Source organism: Lonchura striata, chromosome 1 (assembly GCF_050655825.1).
Source record: "Lonchura striata isolate lonStrDom1 chromosome 1, ASM5065582v1, whole genome shotgun sequence".
Taxonomy (NCBI): domain Eukaryota; kingdom Metazoa; phylum Chordata; class Aves; order Passeriformes; family Estrildidae; genus Lonchura; species Lonchura striata.
The window spans coordinates 65,929,721-65,950,124 of NC_140703.1; the positions used below are offsets into that span (position 1 = coordinate 65,929,721).

Genomic DNA, 20,404 nt, shown 5'->3' on the forward strand with positions numbered 1-20,404 from the left:
GAGGTGAGTTTTTAAATCACAAGAAACAGAGAGTCAAAGTCCATGCTTCATCTAAAAATTGGTTTTATTTTGCTTGTCAAGATTACTGTACCTTCAAGTGACAGATGGGAATGTGAAAACTTTCTATCATCCTTGAACATTCAGGCTGGCTAATAGAGAAAAAAATGTGAAAGGAAGAATCATCATTAAAATGGTCTTGAAAGCGATGACTTCCAAATTATTGTCTGTCATCTTCTCCATATGGCCTGAATATCTGTCAGATGAACAGTATACATTAGAAATTCCTTACAAAACAAACAATAAAAAGGCAAGTTTTCTTTTTCATCAGATCTGAAAACAAAAGGGGAGAAAGTACAAAATGGGGGGGAGAAAGGAAGAACATAATTTGAAGTAGATATTTCTCACTAAAAAGCAACTGTACAAAAAGAAACCTTCAGTTCTGATTTTATTTTCCTTTGCAGTACATATATCAAGTCTGGCCCATTCCTTTTATTTTTCTAAGTGAAAGTACAAATTGGATTCTTACAATGACAAGGCCCACTGAAGGGCTCTTTCCCTCTTTAGAGGCTTCCCAGGGTCCCTGTTACAGCAGAGCACACCCTTCTAACTGCTGGGCAAGGAAGCCTTTATGGTCCCTTTCACTGCATTCATAGCATTTAACTGTCTGGAGCTGAGGATATACAAAAAAATGAATGCATGTAAAAAACTCTTAACAAGCCCATAATCAAGGAAAGCCACCAAGGGTTCAGTTACCATTTTAAAGTGCATTTTATAGCAGCAAGACTTGGAGGCTGAGTCCAAAGCTAAGTGCCTCATTCAATGCCATCACCACTACTCTTTATTCATCAAACTGATGGCTTTCATCATCAAACTTAGCTGAATCATGTGCTTAGATTCAACCTAGCAAGGGAGAAGGAAGGAGACTGTAAAAGGTTTGGCTTTATTTAACAGACTTTTGGGGGATACAAATATCAAATAGACTGACAAAATAACCAAGAATGAGCCATTTAGCAATCAGAGAAAGCTGTGCCCTCAACAAGTGAGAGGAAGAGCTGTAAAACAGGATTTTCAGCTATGAATGGTCAGGACAGTTGCAATTAATTTATGATGTGATGTCTTCATGGATTGTTTAAGGCACATCAGGTCCTTGAGTGGAGGCTCCCATTGAAGCCACAGAAGCAATCTGAGGACAGCCCACCACAGGGATTTGCATGTTTCCTTTGTTGTGCACTGGCATTTGCTGATAGGTGTTGGTGTTTATGAGTGCAGTCATTTTGCCCACAGCAATATCTGGTTAACATCTCTTGGTTTGTTAATCCTTCTGTATTTATTGTTCAAGACTTGTTCATATCCAGGATATTCTTGGAGATATTAATAGTGGTTAATATTTTACCTCTTGGAGTAAGCTCTTTGCTGCATGCCACAAATCATTTCTTTATCACTTTAAAGATGAGACCTAGATCTGTGCCAAGCCACTAATGTAATTACTGTCCCTGCCCTGCCGCATCCACCATATGCAGAACCTGTTACATGTAATTATTTTCAATCACAAACACCACTCCAGACAGACAAGATCATCTTTCAAGTGCTAAGTGTTACTAAAATATGATCATGCATTATACTCAGAGCAAGAGTGACAGGGAAAGCAGTCTGGGAGGGACAAGGATTACTCTGGATGGTTTAATATTAAGGCATCCACTGTCTGACCCCCAGGTTTGCAGTTGTACAGTCTGTAGGTCTGGGCAGCTCCTCACTTAGCCACATAGGCTAGTTTTAGATCGCTTTTTGAAGGGATCCATCATTCTGCATGGACCACGCAAAGAGCCATGGGGCTGTCTGGGACCCTCTTAAGTACTGAAGCCAAGGTCTTAATTCCAGTTTTGGATTGTCAAGGCTGGTTGTGCTCAGTCAGCCCTGCATGTCTCTCCCCATGCCTTGCTAGCACATTGAGTCAGATGCAGCATTCACAATAGCAGTGCTTCAGAGAGCAGGGCAAGGAGCCTGGTTCATTCCCAAATATGGAACCTCTCCGGAAAAGCTGGTCTGTGACAGTGCCAACACCTCCACTGGTACATGGTATGTCATCTAAAACAGCTGCCATGTGCCACCAGCACCTCCACTTGCTGACTCGCCCCAGCCCACCGACTGGGTCCCTCACACCTCGAGGCTGCAGCCCCTTTTGTGAAAGTGCCATTTATGGACCTGCACATTTCCTTCCCCTTTCAATTTCTTTTCACGACTGTAGTGGATAGAGTGGATAGAGGAAGATGGCAGAGGATGGTAATTACAGCAGATTGTTGGTTTTGGTTTTCTTCCTTTTTAAAAAAAATGTTATAGGCATCCTAAGCATTTTAAGCAGCTGTAAATATGGGTGTGGAATCATGGGTAGCATAGCTGGCTACATGAAATAGCTGTAGAGCTGGCCAGAATGACTTTTGAGCTAAACTAATAACTGCTCTTTACTGAAGCTGCAAAATTAACTTAATGATTTCCACTGGGTTTGCAGCCCTTGGATTCAGCTTGGATCTTTCACTGAAGGTTGCAGCTGTTCAGCAGGATCTGCATCCTCTGTGATTAAATAAATTGGCTGTGAGCATGTATGAATTATTAGTGGTAATGGTATGCAGCCTTTTTGCTTTTGGAGGATGTGATCCACACAATTGCTTACAAACAGGGATGGGTTGATTAGAAGGGAAGGAAGGGACTGAGGGGCTTTTGTCCAAATCCTATTAACACCACAGGCTTTGAGGCACAATCCACACTTCCAGTGCCTAAAATAAGGGGGGCTAAATGTTAGTTCTCAGCTGCAGTGCCCATGCAAACCAAGGCAGCATCAGCCCTGTTGAAGTCATGTAGAATCCTGCTGAAAGCAATGAGACATGACACACACATGTTCATACATATAAATATACCTCGGGGCATAAAGCACAGCTTGTGAAACTTTTTCTTGCTGACTAGCAGGCTTTAAATCTTTGTGGAAATCTCATGCTGAAGGCAAATCCCTGAGCCTGGCCTGAACTTTGCCTGCAAGAAATACTGGAGGACACAAGTGCACAGCAGGTGCATACGCACCACAAAAGGGAACTGTCTGAAGGTCAGTCAAAACCAGCTGAAAACAAATGATAACAAAGGACATGTCAGAGCAACAGCTTTAAATCTTGTGGCCAGTGGGTACCTGTGACAAAACAAGTATTTATGTAAGTCTTTCTGTCAGATGGGCACTCCTGGCACCCCAGGAGTGGTCTCTGAAAGGTCTTGTGTTCACTCAAAGAAGTGTGTGATCTTGCCCAAGATCCAATAAGCTTTATACCTTGTCCTTTGCACATAAGCATGCTGCCACTCATGCTTTAGGGTCATGTGGCAGCACCAGCAATAGGCAGCAGTCTCCCATTTGAGCTTGCCATCCCAGTCAGCACAGGCTGCAAGAGGAAAAGAAGCTGCACTTCTCAATGACTGGTACTCCACAAGTGAAACTCAGTGCTGATAAAGCTCCTTCCCAGCTGGAGAGCCAGCTGTCACTGGGATAAGGAGGCTTTTTGACATAGTTTTCCCTTATTTGGTTTATCTCTTAATAGGAGGCACAGCTAATGGTAAGGCTCAGCAGTGGGTGCTGTGGGCTGGTTGTTAGACAGTGTTGCAATGGCTTTAAGGGCCAGCATCCATGTGTGAGCTCCTTTGGAGCAATCCAACATTACAGTATATTGCATTGCTAAGGAATTTTTGACTGAACCCCAGAATTTATTTTCACTGAAGCTGGGCTTTGAACTTACAGATATGGTGTACAGAAATGGGAAAAGAGGGGCCTGAATAGGGAAGGAGATAAATTGCCAAGCTTTGTGATTACTGATCCACTGTAACATCAGAGGCAGAAAGAGCAAACAGGTACTCATGTTTGGAAAAGGATGAGCTGTGTTTGGAGAGTGGCAGTGGAAAGTGCTGTGAGCAATACTCGTGGGAAAAACCCAAACAACAACCTGTTGCTGCAACAAAACCTAAAGAGAGCTGAAAACAAACACTCTGTGAATGCAATGGGCACTAGACACTCTTGCCACCTGAGGAGAATAATTGGCAAGGGCTGAGTAAGAGCTTGTTCTGGGTTTGGAGGAGCAGCATTGTTATGCTAATAGTCCTTTCACTGGCCTGCAGTGCTGCTGTTATGCTCTCCTGGAAGAACTGGGCAGAAGGCTTTCCCAGGACCTGTTTGTGAGGAAGGGCTGGCCGAAGTTTAATCTGGTCCAGGGCTGGTGGTTGCAAACCTGCTGTCCCTCCTGCCCCCTGCATACATCTCCCTGCCCTTGCAACAGAGCCCTCTCTTGTGAGGTCTCCCAGACAGTCTGTTCAGGCGCACAAGTTGATTGCAAACAGCCCAGCCAGGACAGTTCACTTTGGGCAGAGCAGCTCCTAAGCTGTGGCTGCCTGGGCCGGCACCAGGCACCACGAACAGAGTGGGAAGGGGTCAGAACCATGGCAACACTGGCTGGGGCTGCCACAGTCCACTGGTCTGTGAAGAGACGCTGGCATCTAGGTGCTCTTCCTCCCTTCCCTGGCTATTCTCATAATCAGTGGTGACCTTTCTCCTTGCCCTATGGGGTCCTGCCCCTTCCTAGCACACCTCCCATGCTGGCTTCACAACACCTTTCTTGCTTTAACAGTTCAAGAGAAAATCAGCAGGGGCTTTTTTTTTGAGAATCTTAGACTGCTTTTAAGAAAAGTAGACCCAGTTTTGGCCTAAATTCTTTTGTCTGAGAAACATCCTTTCTGAGAATTTAACTAGAAGTGATTCTCATTTACATGGATTCTACCAGCTGCCCTTAGCTCTATGGCCCTAGGGGAAAAAAAAAAAAAAAAAGAAATATTACTTTGAAATATATTAGTGAGGACATTAGAAGCAACCATACCCAGATCAGGCAAAGTTCTGAAAATACCTAGCATTCACATGACCTTAATTGCTTTTCTTCTGTCACAGATGTTGGCAAATGCTCCATCTGAGAGAGAGCTGCCTCGGGGATTTCTTTTTCATTATCTGATGTAGATATGGAGACAGGAGCAGGAGAAAGGCAATGACTGTTCAACAAGGGAAGGAAAAAGTAGGCTTGAGCAGCTAGAAGAAATTTGAACTTATTGGAGGAAGATCCAGGAAGCTAATTTTGAAGACAGATGAGATAACACTTCTGGACTTCAGTGCCTTGTTCAGCTGTGTCTTTGAGCAAATCAAGAACATTATAAAATGATTTCTGTATCTTACAGGAGATATCTTACAGCAATATGAGAAGCTTAGGTGTCTTGAGAATGGATACAGTAGAAAGGTATGCCAAGTTCCAGGCCCTAAGCCATCATCCCTCTCAGGACTCCTGTTAGACTGGTGTGATGCCCACAGTGACTGTCACAACACCCAGGGCTTTTTTGCCCTGGGAGCATGGCAGCAGAAGTGTTTTGCCATGGAGCACTGCTCCTTATCATCAAGAGAAGAGGAGCAAGATTATGTAAGGTCAAGAGGTATGCCCAAAGGCAGCCGTGACAGCTGTAGGGCTTGAAACCTCGTGCTCTGCCTAGCAGGTAAAAGGCACCCCTGCAAACCTTGGGAGGGCTTGCTTGGCTTTACAGCCTGTGCAGTGACAGGTGATCCTAGCCCATTATCTACACAGTGATTTGTTTCCAATCTCATCAATAAGATCTGACGCAAAGGAGGCAACATGTAAATGTTGTAACATACATTGAAATGTTCTCTCTAGGCTGTGTAAAATGCTTTGCCAGCTACACTGGCCTTTTGGCAGCTGCTGCAGCGACAGCTGAGAATGCAATATGATAAAAATGCCACTTCTGCAAAACAGTCATGGTGCATGGGTGCATTGCTGATTCTCTGCGATGCCTTGTGAAGGGACAGGATTTGCCAAAACACGTCTGTTTGGGGCAGCATGACAGCTGGAGAAAGCAAAGTGTCTTGTGAGTGTTAAACCAAATATGATAACATGATTCAAGATCTCTGTTGTTTCTGCTGAATGAATCAGGAAAAGTTTGTGGAGTGTGTACCTGTGGTATGCATTGATCAAGTGGTATGAAACCATTATTATCTTGCTTTTGAGAGAGTGAAAAACAAAGCAAAATGGCAACAGATTAGCACAACTGTCACTTTTCCTGATGGAACCTAGATGGACCCTGATTGATTGTTGTTTTAATTAATCAGAAGCAATCAACTTGTAAATGCTGGCATTAACACACTTCTATTTAACCACATGTTGTGTATTCCAAACTGCATATTAAGCCATTCTGGAGAGTAGAAGAGGAGTCTAAAAGTTCTCAGATAATAGCTTCAGAAGTTGAGCATGGCATCTGATACTGAACCACTCAGACTGGCTCCAGCCCACAGATCACTTCTAAAACACTGCAGCAGAAGGCAGCAGTCCAAATATTTTTAGGTGGAGAGACTTTCTCTAGGATTCCCAAATTGCAGTTTGACATTTTGATTCCCAAGTGGCAGCCTTTGTTTAAGCTAATGACAATTGCTTGTATAAACTTTTATTTCCTTTTCTCCCCACAGGCTTGTTGATTGGCTCTGGTTGTGCCCTCTATCCTCTTGGCTGGGACAGTGAAGAAGTCAGACAAACCTGTGGTAACCTTTCCAACCAGTTTGAATTGGGTGAGTCATCACCAGAGCATCTCAGCCACATTAGACTCTTCTATGTGTTGGCCATAAAAATAAGCTAGGATATTAGCACAGATTTGGGGAAGTAAGCTACCAGTGTGTGGTAGGCTAATCATATTGAATAATTCTGGAATGGTGCTAAGGCAGGGGATTTTAGATGAATCTCTGGAAATATTTTCCAGAACAACATTATAAAAGAAAATATATGTGTATATATATATGTATGTATGCATGTTTTAAGAAATAAATCAGATTTAATGGTCTTTCTGTATGGGAGCTAACACTCCTGGAGGTCTTGACAGGGTAGACAGAGGTATCCTGTCACAGCACAAGTCAAGATAATTCTCCATGAGTGCAATTGTCTGTCTTTGAATTTGGGAATGTTTATGGCCTTCTAACACAAGCCTAGAGTGTATTTGTATGTTACTCACATACTTGGGAAGCTGGCAAATAACACTTGCACCCTCTGACTTCTCCCAAACAAGCTGCTTGTCTTACTGCTGCTGACTGCACTGCGCCTGGAATGAGAGCCAGGATGCAGCCACACCGGGCTCACACCTGTGCTTTCTCTGCAGGGACTCTAGAAAACAAGGGAACAGCAGCACCCTAAGGATTAAGCAGTGTGGATGATCAGAATCTGATGTTTGAATGCACATCTGAATCCTTGTTTAGCTGGAAGGATCAATGCAATTGCTGATACCCTTGTCTGTAGTACCCTCTGATCCTGTGCTGCTTGAGGAAGAGGGGGATCTGCAATCCTCCTGAAAGAGTAGGAGGGACTGATCACCTTGACCCCCCACAGACATGAGAGCTTCTGCTCCTAAGCATACAGAGCTCCCCATTTCCAGCTCTTGCAAGCTAAACCTTAGTTAAACATAGAAATTCTTTCTGTAGGTGTGCCTGCAGGACTTTTGCAGGGCCTGTGAAAGGAATCCCAGTGCAAGGATCTCCTAGGGTTAAAGACTAAACTGCTGCATCATCTCTTGATTGTACACTGATGTTTCTGTCAGATTTCAGGAATAAGGAGATTTGTTTCCATCTCAGAGGTATTTCTTGTCAAGATGTGCAAAAGAATTGAGGTTGAAAGATTAAAAATTACTGCTTTGGAAGAGATGCTCCGGGCCGCTCCCCATACAGTATTCCTGTGGTGTTTTGAGTACATTTGATCTGGCAGGGGACAGAAATTCTCATGACCAGTATTAGCACCCATCACTACAGTGCCACTGATGTCTCATCAGCAACGACCTATGGTGTTGCTCAGGGGATGTGTAATGTACTCTAGAAGCTTTACCTTGTTATTCTGAACTCTAATATCCTTCTGTGCTGTTGATATTAAATTTGCTCTTCAGCAAAGTATAAAAAGTTCCTGCAAATTTTTTATTCACCTCATAATAGATTTAAACACAGAGGAGAAAGAACAATAAAAACAGAAATATGTAGTTAACTAGCAGAAAAGAAAATGTTCCGGAACTTAGATTCCCAGCTCCATGGAAAGGTGTGTCAACGGATGTAGTAGAAAGACCAGGCAAAACTCCATGATAACTGTCTCAGGGAAGATTCAGGTTCATCACTGCCCATGGCCAATCCTGTGTGGAAGCCTGAAGTAATTCCTGGCCAGCCCATTGAGCAGTGCACCCTTTGAAAGGCCAGCTAGCGCCTCACTGGTGCACGCTGGTTCCTGCTCTCCCATGCCAAGCGTGTGAGCAGCTCTGCTTCTGGGGCTCCAGCTTGTGTCCCATGTTTGCTCCCAGGTGCAGAATATTATCTTCCAGGTTATTTCTCTGCAGGGTCACAGAAGGTGACTGTTGTGACAGTGTGAGCTCTTCAAAGCACTTGGGCAGTTACAAACTGTTACCCTTAAACACTGTCAAGTCCAAAGTCAGAGCAGAGTCTCCAAGACCATGTTCACTGTCTCAGTATTGACTCATGAGTCAGATATTTGCATAAATTGGTCACTCTGCCTTAAAAGTCAGTGAAGAAACCAATGTAAAAAATGTCATCTAGCAGCTTTCCTTCCAGGTACGCATCAGGACCGTGAGAAGTCTTGCATTAACTGTGAAGGCTTTGACTGTGTTTTCTGGAGCTGGAGCACACAGCCCATGTGTGTGACAAATGCCTAGACTTGACAGCAGTGCTGGTCTCACTGATCTGCTGCAATTGTATGTCAACACATTAATTAACAGATGATAATGAAAGCTGAAATTTGCTGCAGCGATTTCTGCTAGGCAGCCCTTCCACTAAACATCTCCTTTCCATGTACAATGGCAGTGAACTTAAATGCTTGGCTATGGTTTTTTTTTACTTAATGTCAGTGTCTGTTTGATGGTGTGTTATCAAAACCATCCGTAAAGAAGAGGTACTGTCCGAGGGCCATTTAATAACCACACTGCTAGTCTTTCATAAATATCTCTTGGTTAGTGATAACCCCAACCCTCTAGGTCTCTTCTGAATTATTAGAGACTGGCATATTCATTATAGCCTACAGGCCAAAAATGATGTTTCAAAGACTTAATGTTACTAAGTCTCAAGGCAAATTTAAGTAATTATTGCTTTCATTTGAATATTTAATTTGATTAATCTGCGATGATATGCTTTCTGTTCCTGAGCCTGTGAAATGGGTTGTCTGAAGAACCACGCTGCATTCAAAATCTGCTCTCAGAAAATCTGAGCTGCTGTGAGCCCTGCACTGGTTTGCTAATGGGAGAAAAGGTGATAGTGGGAGTGCTGGTCCTGCACCCCCTGCTGCTGTGGGTGCCAGTGAGGATGACCCAGAGAGGATGATTTAGCTCCTGGTTGCTCTCAAAGGAGATGTGCTCACAGGAATGCTGATCAGCAGACAGCATTCAACCTCCTCTTCCAGGATGGCAGAGCAAGTGCTGCAGCCTGGGCTACAGGGAACATGTGTGTGCAGCTTGGAGAGGGTCAAAGCTCGACAGGTCTGACCACAGAGCCAGCAAAGGTGGGTGTTCAGCACTGATGCTTGTTCTGGACCTAGAAAAAGTAAGGGAGAAAAATGGTTGAGGTTGAAGGGAGAAAACAAAAACCAGGAGCTGCAATCTATATTAGAGGAGGATGAAGAAGAACAAGCAGGTACAGTTAAGGGTCTGCAAGAACTTTCTTGAGAAGCAGCTGAATTGTGTACTGTGATATGTAATGTCAACCAGAAATATACTAGAGTTAATAATTAAATGAAAATTTTTGCTTAAGGAAAACATGACAAACCCCTTCCCCCATAACATGCTCATAACTAGAGAGAATAAATAAATAGCAATGCTAAGAACACAGGAAAAAAAGCCTAATTTGTAGTGGGTGTGTTGGATAAGAAATGCCATGTCTTCAGGCACTCTGACAAGGCATTAGACTAATAGGCACTCCAAATAGTGCTGAGATGGCCCATATTGTGAAGCGGGGACCCCTCCATCCACCGCTACCAAACACACACATTTCTGTATAGATTCCAAAGTAGTATTTAAAAATGATGCAGGAAAAATAACTATGCCTTTAATTAAAGTGGATTTGAGTATTGTTTTTCAGAAAACCTGAGATGACAGTGTGAAATACCCAGCAGTTTTCTGCTCTCTTTAAAAATGGATATTTATTTGATTTTTATTAAGTGAACTATGTCCAAAGGATTCACTTCAACATTTATGTATTTAATTGGGCTAATTTTTTTCAATCAAATAAAATTGGTTGTATGGATCCATCTCTGACACAGAGGAGTCATTCTTCAAATGAAGATACCCTGCCAAGGACAACTCCATTTGTTGATTAAATTACATTCAATAGATGAGCTGTTTTGGAAAGGGGGATGGGAAATAACCTCATAAATAGACACCATAAGGACCTCCATAAAGAGGCTGATGTACTTGTAGGGGCTTGCTCCCTGCTCTTCTCTAGAAGTATGGTTTTACCATCATGAAAAGGAGCTCACTGATAGATTAGGCCTTTGACTAATGAACTCTTGCAAATCTTGTTGAGAGGTTAAGGCCATGTAAGGTCTGTGCTGTGTTGCTCTTTTTGTAGCTCCCAGCTTCCCAGCAGTCAGCATGACCTCTGTGAAGGTCTTGGAGACCTGCTCCCTATTGCAGCATCCCATCTGGATCACAGGTCACACATGGAGCAGAGTTCTCACTGAAACCCTAGACTGTGAACAGGGAAAAATCTTCTACCACTGTTTTAGGGTGTTAATTCCTAGAAATAGGGCAATTCAAATAAATGGGGGCAAGAATAAAGAGGTGTTTACATTTAAAACCAGTGCTTATTGACCAAGTCAAAGTCTGTACTCTGATTTGGTAACAGGCTAATAGTGCCTGAGGTGGAGACTGGAGTAGGAAATGAGCAGTGCTCAAAGGGGCTGCCTTTCACTGAGGATAGATCAAAATCATCCTAATCGCTTATTGCCATGCAAACTGTTACTGTTATGTTGCATTGTTCACACCCTGGACTTGCCTGTGGGCCCATTCAGGGCAGCAGTGACATGGCACAGCAGGATGGAGCTGCTGACTGAAGGGTGTAAAAGTGAGTCAGATCTACGAAATCCCTGGGTCTGCAAAAGGAGTTAGCAGGCAATTTCCCAAAAGTAACCATCATTATGGTGTATCATATAGCACACATTCAATTTTGCTGAGCTAGAGGCACTAATAACATTTTTTTTTCATTTCTAAATGTAATACACAAGAAAAACAGATGGAAAAGGAATGTTTCATCAGGAAATTAATAAAACCGAGGGACTCTGCATTAATGTGAGAGTATGCACAAAAGTGAAGACTGCACTATGCATTTGCAAAAGCTTCCACATTCTGCATATCTGAGCTGTGTAAAGAAATCTTCTGAACTTGCATGCCTGTTTTAAAGGAGCAACGTGAGTGTACATCTGTGAACACATTTGTGTTGGTTTTAAAAGTCTAAAATTAATGTGAGACTTCATTTTTGTCCATTGATTTCCCTGGATGTGCATATGCAAACAGCTCTGTTTTCCATGCTGATTTCTGATATGATGGGTGCAGAGGCAGCCAAGTTCCACAGAAGGTCTCAGAGAGGTCAGGGCATGCTCCATTTAATTTATAAAACTGAGCCCCAGCTGGCATCTCGTGAAACAGCACTATGAGACCAATACCTAAGAGCCCAAACAGCAAAATGTTTATCTAGAATAAGATTCACTTCTTGAAACATAGAGGATTCATGTCATCACGAGGCACCAGCCATTCCCTAACCACCAGATGTATGAAGTGATACTAAGTATTTATTAGCCAGGAAGAGTGAAGACACAAAATTTAAGATAAACTCCATTTTTAACGGAACTTTTTTTGAACTACTTGGCAGATTTTTTTCTTTCTTTGACAAAATACAGTAGCTCTATCTCATCCTTCACAGTCAGAGACCATGACCTGGGGGTTCAGCTGCAGCAGCAACCACAGCAGATAGCTCCAAACACACACCTTTGCTGTCTGTGGCAGCCCATCTGTGTGTGTACTGCTGTAAAAGGGCACAGCTCGCCAAAGTCACTGTCTAGAGAAAAGCTTAAAAGTCTGACTCCCATCCTGAACTAAACAAGCAGCTGGATTGGACTCAAAAGCTCTTAGGAACTTCCCTCATGATGGATATTTCTTTCAAAAAATCTTTATTATTAAGGTTCCCCTTTGCCACTTTTAGAGGGCTTGAAATATCTTAAAGAAAACAGTTGAATTCATAATTACTTTTGCTATGGAAATCTTAGAGTAAATGAACTTTAAAACACTTTGCAAGCAAACAGTGAAGTTACTAAAACAGCATAAAAAGAAAGGAGAAAGCAGTATGGATGTAAAAAAGGCTTTGTCAACTATTTAATTTGTCTTAGGTGGCATCATTTCAGCATCTGGCTGAGGGTTGACACTGAGTGCCAAAGAATCAAGAAAAGGATTTAGAAGGGAGGACAATTTTTTAGAATCCTATTAAAGGCAAAACATTCAAAGGTGTTTTTCTATAAGCAATCTATCTGAAAAAGGCATTTTTCTTGTTTGCAGATCCTCTGCAAACAGCACAGAGATTTCACACATTCATTTTTTGACTGGGGCTGAGCACAACCTTTACAAGCATATTTGAGCTGCAGCTGCTAGGTTCTTAAATGACTGAGTAAACTATATGCTAGTAAAGGAAGTATTCCATCAAGAATCATTTCCTCTTTAGCACTACCCAAACAACTTCCATTCTTAAATCTTTGTAAGCTTTTGGTGACAATATCAAGGTCCACATATATTCTGTCTAACATAAGGAGAGACTATTTACAAGAGCATGTAGTGACAGGTCAAGGGGGAATCACTTCAAACTGAAAGAGTAGGTTTAGATACTAGGAATGCATTCTTTACTGTAAGGGTGGTGAGCCACAGGAACAGGTTGCCCAAAGAAGCTGTGGATGCCCCATCCCTGGCAATGTTCAAAGCCAGGTTGGAAGATCTGAGCAACCTCGTCTAGTGGAAGGTATCCCTGCCCACAACAAAGGGGGTGGAACTAAATGATCTTTAAGGTCCCTTCTAGCCCTGTCTAATTTATCATTCTATGATAAATCACTTTGTTGCCAGAATTAGACATGGTCATGCAAGAATCTTCTGCAATCACTAGACATAAGCAGCAGCATCCAGAAGGGGACTCAGACCACCTGGAGGAATTATTTGGTACTCTTTATTATTCAAAAAGTGCAACTGAACTGGTTGATTGGAATCCCTTCCCAGTTAAAAGGGAGAAAAATAGGAGCTACCATCGCAGGGTTCATCTGCTGTACTTTACATGTTTAAGAGGAAATAGAGCACAATACAAGTGACTTTTCTTCTTCATCGTCTCTGAAGGGAGTCTGGGGTACTAGTCCAGTGTGAATCTTGGCATTGTGTATGTTCAAAGAGAGGGGAAATTGATTTCACTTCTGGAGTAGGTGAGTTTTCTGCTGACTTCTTGCAGAAGTCTGAAAGAGCTCCTCATTAGCAGCACATAAGCTATTTGCTCCTGGGAATTTGAGCATTGTAATTGACACTGGGTATTGGGTTTTCCTTCATTGCTCCATGATAAATGCACATCTACAGCAAATTTGAGGTATGATTAAACAAAAGTATGTGATCCTCTAAAGAAAGGAGGATTTGATCATATATATGAATGTCTGCATACAGCAAGACTAAAGAATTTAAATTTGGCATTTTTTTCCTCACTTTTTTGCCCTTCAGAACTTTATGAAATTTTATGCATTTAGTTACAGACCAATTCTAAGTAACCAAAATAGCTTGAAAAAAATATACATGCATTAAAAAATCATATATTTTTAAAAAAGATAACTCCATTGAGAAAGTCATATCTGCCACAGAAAAAGTAACAGTTTCACTGAATTAATTATTTTGTATCAGGCTATTTGCTGGGCTGCAGTTTTACCTTATATAGTGTTCTTTCTTAGTTTCACATAACTACTTTAATTCTTTCTGGATGCATTCCAAGTTTCAGCTTCTTTTCCTGCTTTTGCAGCTGATTTCACATGACAGTTTTTCATTGTTACTGTGTCAAGAAAAAGATCTTGAGCTATTTAATATATCTTGGCTTTGTTTCAAAATAGGTTTAACTTCTTATTAATTAGCTGATTATCTTTTACATTCATTTATGTCTTTCATAGTTCCAAATCCCAGTATATCCCTTAACATCACACTTCTTTTTTTTCTGACTACTTTCCCAACAGCCTGATTGATTATGTGAATTCACATTCTCTATAGTACTGTACTCTCATGTGAATCTGTTAATTAGAATTCCTGCACAACTTCTTGGAAGTAGGAATTGTACATTTTATTTTTGAAGGTATATAATTTGTTCTTTACAGTCTGGCTTATTCTGCAACCTTCTCTCCTTCAACTTGGAAAGTAGCCTGTACTTAAGGTTAATTGATTAGAGTTTGCCAAATACTCCAGACTGCGAGTCCAGGATAGTCTTAAAATTAACAGCAAAAAAAGTACAAATATTTAAGATACTAAGTCTTGCAATTAACAGGTTTGCATCCAAGACACTTTCATATTCAGGATATTTCTTCATAAGTGGCAATTATTGGTTATTTTAGATGAAACCATATGTTATTTCCAAGACCTCGATAACTATATGTGATAATTATTTATAAGGCATCATGAATAGAAATCCTGGTAAAATTATGTTTTGGCAACTGGATCCTGGCACAGCTCCATGGTAGATCAAGAATCTACATATTTTTTGTTGCCAAATTTTACTCACTCTCAAATTTGTCTTAATCTTTATTTGCCTATATATTAAGAGAAGGAGGGAAGCAAGGGGATGCATATCCTGGTCTTGAAGAGCGCATTAGAAATTAGGAAAAGACATGGAAGTGCTTTTTAGTAAGCCCATTCATCACTGCAAAACTACCTTTCCACATTTACTGATTTCTTTTGGTTTAGTAAATACTGTCTTATGTTCCATGGGACTCTTTTCTGTAAATCTCCTTTTGATAGTGTCCTTTTTCTCCATAATTTTTGTCTTCTGTCCTCAGGGACCATGATTTTTCTCAATCCTCTTAAGAAAGAGTGGAATGTTTCCAGTCTTCATTCCTTTATTTGCTTGGAAAATGGCCATCCATGCCTAAAGCTGCAAGCTCCATGATTTTATTATTTCAGTGCTCATACTGACACTCTCTTGCTGCCAATCACAGTAAAACAAAGGTGAAAACAAAGTTCTTAATGGCTGGCCACAAACTTACCTGAGCCAACCTGGACAGTCCTGCTTCACTGAGCAACCAAGAGCTCCAATTATTTATGCTCTCTGTAAAAAAATATATTTAAAAAAAAATCTAGAATTAACAAAGTGCTGAAGTGCTGAAGACACAGCTTCTCCCTCAATACTGACCTGTTAGGTAAAGACTGATTTGTTAACAGCGATGCCAGTTCTGTGCAGAGAAGCAAGCTGCTGTGATGCTTGTCATCTCTATCTGCTAGAAGAGCACTTCAGCTGCTGGGAATTTACTTTGGCACCAACTCAGATCTAGCCCATCTTAGGAGCAAGAATATGTGCACATTCTTGCTCGCACCTCCACACCCTCAATGGGTGGGGACTCCTCTACCTATGTATATATATGTGTGTATTCCAATGCATCTTTCAGGGAAACAACAAAGCTTTTGTGCCTTTTTGTGTGCGTGAAAATTGACATGGTTTCAACAACTGCTTTAATTTATTCAAGTATTTAGGTACTGTTGCTTCTCATTTCAGAACTTGGACATTAAAAAAGAAAAGAGAAACTGCAGTAATGGATTTCTAATCTTTTATATGACAGGCTTCATGAATGCAAACTGCTCTATTTGATGGTTGAATTTAAGCCCCAGTTCTGCAAATCTCTTCAACATTTGCTTACCAATGAAACATGACTTGTCCTGCTGGTGTCAGTGCAGTAATAGCTTCTCAACTCTGCTTTTTATAAAGCTTTCTGTTCCTTTTAAAATGAGTGTTTTATATCAATGTGAAGTAGAAATCATTTTACAATTTAAACTGCAACTAAATTACCCAATTATTGATAGCCAACAATCTTTCTTTAGGATGCAGTAGACTAAAATAGGCCATACATGTGGTAAAATGGGAACACTAAAGCAGAAACAATAACTCCAAAAATGTTTCCCTCCTTGTGTAATATAGGGTTATAAAATTCCTGTCATTGTTTCATTTTGACACGTGCCTATGCAATGTAAGCATTCATTGCAATGGGTACCTTTGAGATGGATTATCTCTGTCTTGTATCTATCCTTAACTATGCTTGCAATGAAAAGTGTAGCTAAGTCCTATACCCTCAGGTAGCTGCGCTGCTGCAGGCTCTTTTTCAGCACAACAGCTTGAAATTCTATTCTGCTCAGCATCATGCGAGTACAGATCAAGCTGTTCTTTCCAAGGCCTCCCATTGCTCTTGACATGGGCTGGAAATAACGGCCAGGTTTATTGCTGTGTTATTATTGCTCTAAGGTCAAGCTCCTGGCTCTTTCATCCATCCTCCTGCTCTCCCATTCTTTCATTTGTTCATCTTGACCCAGCTCACACTTGTGAGCTACATTGCATTTGTTAGATCAAGAGGCTGCCTGCCTGCCGTGCCTCAGAGCATTAAGTAGGGCAGTGGTCCTTTGGGTCTTTTCCTTGGGGAATGGAGCACGGTCTAGAGAAATAAATGTTATTCTCTTCAGCCAAGAGTGAATGTGTATGTTGTATCTGTTGAACACATCTCTGACACTGATTTAACAGTTCCTTACTTCTTAATATGTATCACATATACTCTCTCCCACTGCTGAGGTACAAAAATTGAAATCACACCATATAAAAAGGTCAAATTTACTTAATTTTATCCTGCTTAGTTTACAGGTTTGGGAAGTGCCACCAGGTGAACCTTTAGGCTCTTTTAAAAGTAGTATTTTGACATTTTCTCTACCTAGAAACATCATGATGAGAAAAAAATTACTTTTTCAGGCTGCAACTACAATTCTGTAGTAGTTCTTGGAATATTTCACAATTTAAAAAGACCTATCAGATGGAGTCCCATCTTATCACAAGAAATGCTGTAACACACCCTACCCTGGTATAAATGTGGTCATTTTCAAAGCAATCCAGCGGGTTTAAAAATCTGGTGTAAACTTAAGTCTTGTTTTGAAATTCCCAACAGAAGCTAAGGACAGGGTGTGTACACAGGCAAAGCAATAGGTGGCCCAGAGACAGGTCTCTCCATGGACTGCAAGTGATTGGGCAAGTGTCAACATCAGGGACATTGCCAGGCACTTGACAGCTCTCCACAATTTCTGATGGCTTTTTCTACAGGAAGTCAGACTCTCCGTGTGGTCTTCTGTAAGGAAGGCAAGATTGGTGTTATCTACAGAGCACAACTAGATGACAAAACCAAGTAAATCACTGTGTCTGCTCCAGCACATTAAGGAGAGAGACTAGTAAGCTCAAGCCAAGTCCTCAAGTCCTCTTGGTCACATCAGGATCTTTGTTTCACTGGACATTTTTAAAATAAAAATTTATGAGGGTTATGAAGAAAAAGAAATGAAAAAAGTATTATACTTCCTGCTGTGGTGTCAGCCTAAGGTCTTCAAAGTGACCTTTGGAGCATAAGTGTTGCCTCCCAATAATGGCTCCTTACAAAGCCTGCCAGACAATATCCTGCAGTCAGTGGAGGTGCTGTCTGCCTTGAGGCTTGCAAATGCCTTGGACATGTTAAAATGAACAGACATTTTGTGTTTCTTGTGCCTGAGGCAGGATTAGCTGAGTTGATAATTGCCTGAACCTCAAGCCTGGCCCTCAGGGATGCCATTGGGACAGAATACCAGCATGACACCTATTTCTAGATGGAAACTCTGTTGATACCTTCTGTTCTCTGAAGGGAAGAGTGGTTTCTGCTGCTTTGGGGAAAGCTGGGAAAGAAGTGTTGCATTACTGCTTGTGTCTTACTGAGAGCACTCACTGCTCAAAGCAGGATGGTATCACCCGAGGTGTCAACAACACAGAAAGAACCTCAGTGGTAACAAGTCCCAGGCACTCAAAAAAGACAAAGATGATGCAGCCTAAGTGAAAGTTGATTTTGAGATGGGTTGAAATCCTGAGGAGTAGCAGCAGCCATCTCCTTGCTTTTGGAGATCTCTAAAGAGGCTTCCTCCCTGCTGCAGCTGCTGTTTTCCTGATCTCCTCCCCTGCTGCAGGCACAGTGCCTGAAAGGGAAGTAATCACTTTATGCTCCACTGTGGGATTCCCCAGCACTGTTGATGAGTTTGACTGTATAAAGATGCTTAGGCCTTTAAATGGATTGAAAGCCATATTGTGACACTCATTAGACAGAAGATCATTTTTCAGCAATGGGTTGTGATCTTGGGCGGGGGTAGGGAAATTTGTCTATTTTTTATTTCCGGGCTTTGTGCTTCCATTCCCACAGCAGTCCCCATACAGTGATCCCCTGATGCTGCGCTCCTTTGCGGATGCTCAGGGTCGATGCCTGTGTGAGGGGATGTGAGCAGGTCCCCCATGCCCTGGGTCATGGTTACCCAGCAGTTCTCAGTCGCATCCAGCTTCAAACTCCTCCGCTGCAGTGGCAAATCCTGAATTACGCCCCGCGTTGCCTGTCCGAGGTGGGCATACAAGTGGGCCGAAATCTCAGAAAAGTGTTTTCCTGGGCAGGCAGAAGGGGAAGGTGGTGGCAGCGGCGCTATCCCCCACATCTAACGCTGATCCGTGTCCTTCTTGCCTTGCAGGGACGTGCCACATCGGCTGGGCCTACTACTGCACGGGCGGGGGCGCGGCGGCCGCCATGCTGGTGTGCACCTGGCTCGCCTGCTTCTCGGGCAAGAAGCAGAAGCAATACCCCTACTGAGCCGGCCGGGAAAGGGCCCTGCCAGGCTCGCCCAGGACTGCTGGACAGCAGCAAAGGACAAGGAATTTTCAACAGCTTTCTCTCAGGAGCAGGACGGCGGGCAGCCCCAGGGTGGCAGGGAGGTGAAAGGTGGTGCAAAGCTGCCCGGCTGGGCTGGGCAGGGACCGGCTCTCTCACCCGAGCCTGCTCAGGGTCTGCTCCACAAAAATGTAAGCAAGGAAAACTCTGCTTTGGCAAATGGTGAAATTCTGCATGCACCAGTTACTGGACAGGCTGGTGAGGGGTGGCAGCGCCCACATGCTGGGGTAGCGCCTGGCAGCCCCTCAGTGCGGCGCTCCTGAAAGCACACACGCACGCACAGATGTTGACCATGGCACAAAATAAGTAGAGGGGAAACTTTTGTTTTTTGGTGCGATTCTTCTTTATTTTCCTTTTAATTTTTTCTCTTTTTTTTTTTTTTTTTTTTTTTTACTTCTCTCTGGTGGTTTAAGACTGGGTGTTGCAACACTTTTTAATCTACACATTAAACTTAATAAAAGGACCAATAAGCCACTTTATCAGTATTTTGTATAATCTCTACACATTCTTCTTCCCCAAACATTTATCCACTGCTTATTCAGCCCTATATAACTTTTATTAAGACTCTGTGTTTTCAGCATTATTACAAAATGCAACATAATTACTTGGCATATGTACCCTTACTATAGTACTTTTTATGAAATGCAGTCAATGGACGTTTTCCCGTCCATTGGAAATTCCACTCACGGTACTGTAGAGCTCTGTTGGTTATGTACAACTAACAGCAAACTTCTTCCAGACATAGATTTCTGTTGCTGTTATGTTTAGCTCATTGATGTTGTATTGTGGTGTACCATGTTTATTATTTCAATATTCATTTTTGTAAAATATATATATAATATGTGCTATTTTATGTTTGTATCTGAAAAATCTCTGTAAATAAATTTTTCCTTGATCAATACTTGCAATGCATGGTTGTGCCAGTAGATTGAACCGTTTCTTCCCAAATCTTCACTGGAAAAATTTTCAGAAATACTCAGAACTTTTATAACCATGTCATAAAACACAGACACATTTAGGGTTCTGTTACGCTGCCTGAGACTAGACACCTACTGCCACTGGAGACATTCTGGCATATTCCAAATTTTTTTCCTGCTGTTGTCAGGTGTCCTGAAGGATTTCAGCAAGACATTCCCCATTTTGTCCTGTCTGCTGTGGACTCAGAATTTCACACAAAACTGTATATCCCAGTTTAGCCAACTGAAATAAGCCTTTACTTCCTTAATACCAGTAACTCTGATCAAATACTTACCAGGCAGCATTCTCTGCACAGGACATAAAAAACTTTTAAAAAATCAATATTTTATTTTCTTTATTTAAAGCAATGTGAACTTAATTTA

At 41.9% G+C, this 20,404-nt stretch overlaps 1 protein-coding gene across 2 annotated transcripts in view; it reads left to right on the forward strand.

Annotated features, from left to right (window-relative positions):
- Positions 1–19,965, forward strand: part of LHFPL6 (LHFPL tetraspan subfamily member 6) — a 136,653-nt gene extending 116,688 nt beyond the window's left edge. For both annotated transcript variants that reach the window (XM_021526616.4, XM_021526615.4), the window contains exons 3-4: positions 6,539–6,637; positions 18,868–19,965. In XM_021526616.4, the coding sequence (XP_021382291.1) occupies positions 6,539–6,637; positions 18,868–18,986 (218 nt within the window). In that variant the 3' untranslated portion in view covers positions 18,987–19,965. The remainder of the gene's footprint in view (positions 1–6,538; positions 6,638–18,867) is intronic.
- The last annotated feature ends 439 nt before the right edge of the window (positions 19,966–20,404 follow it).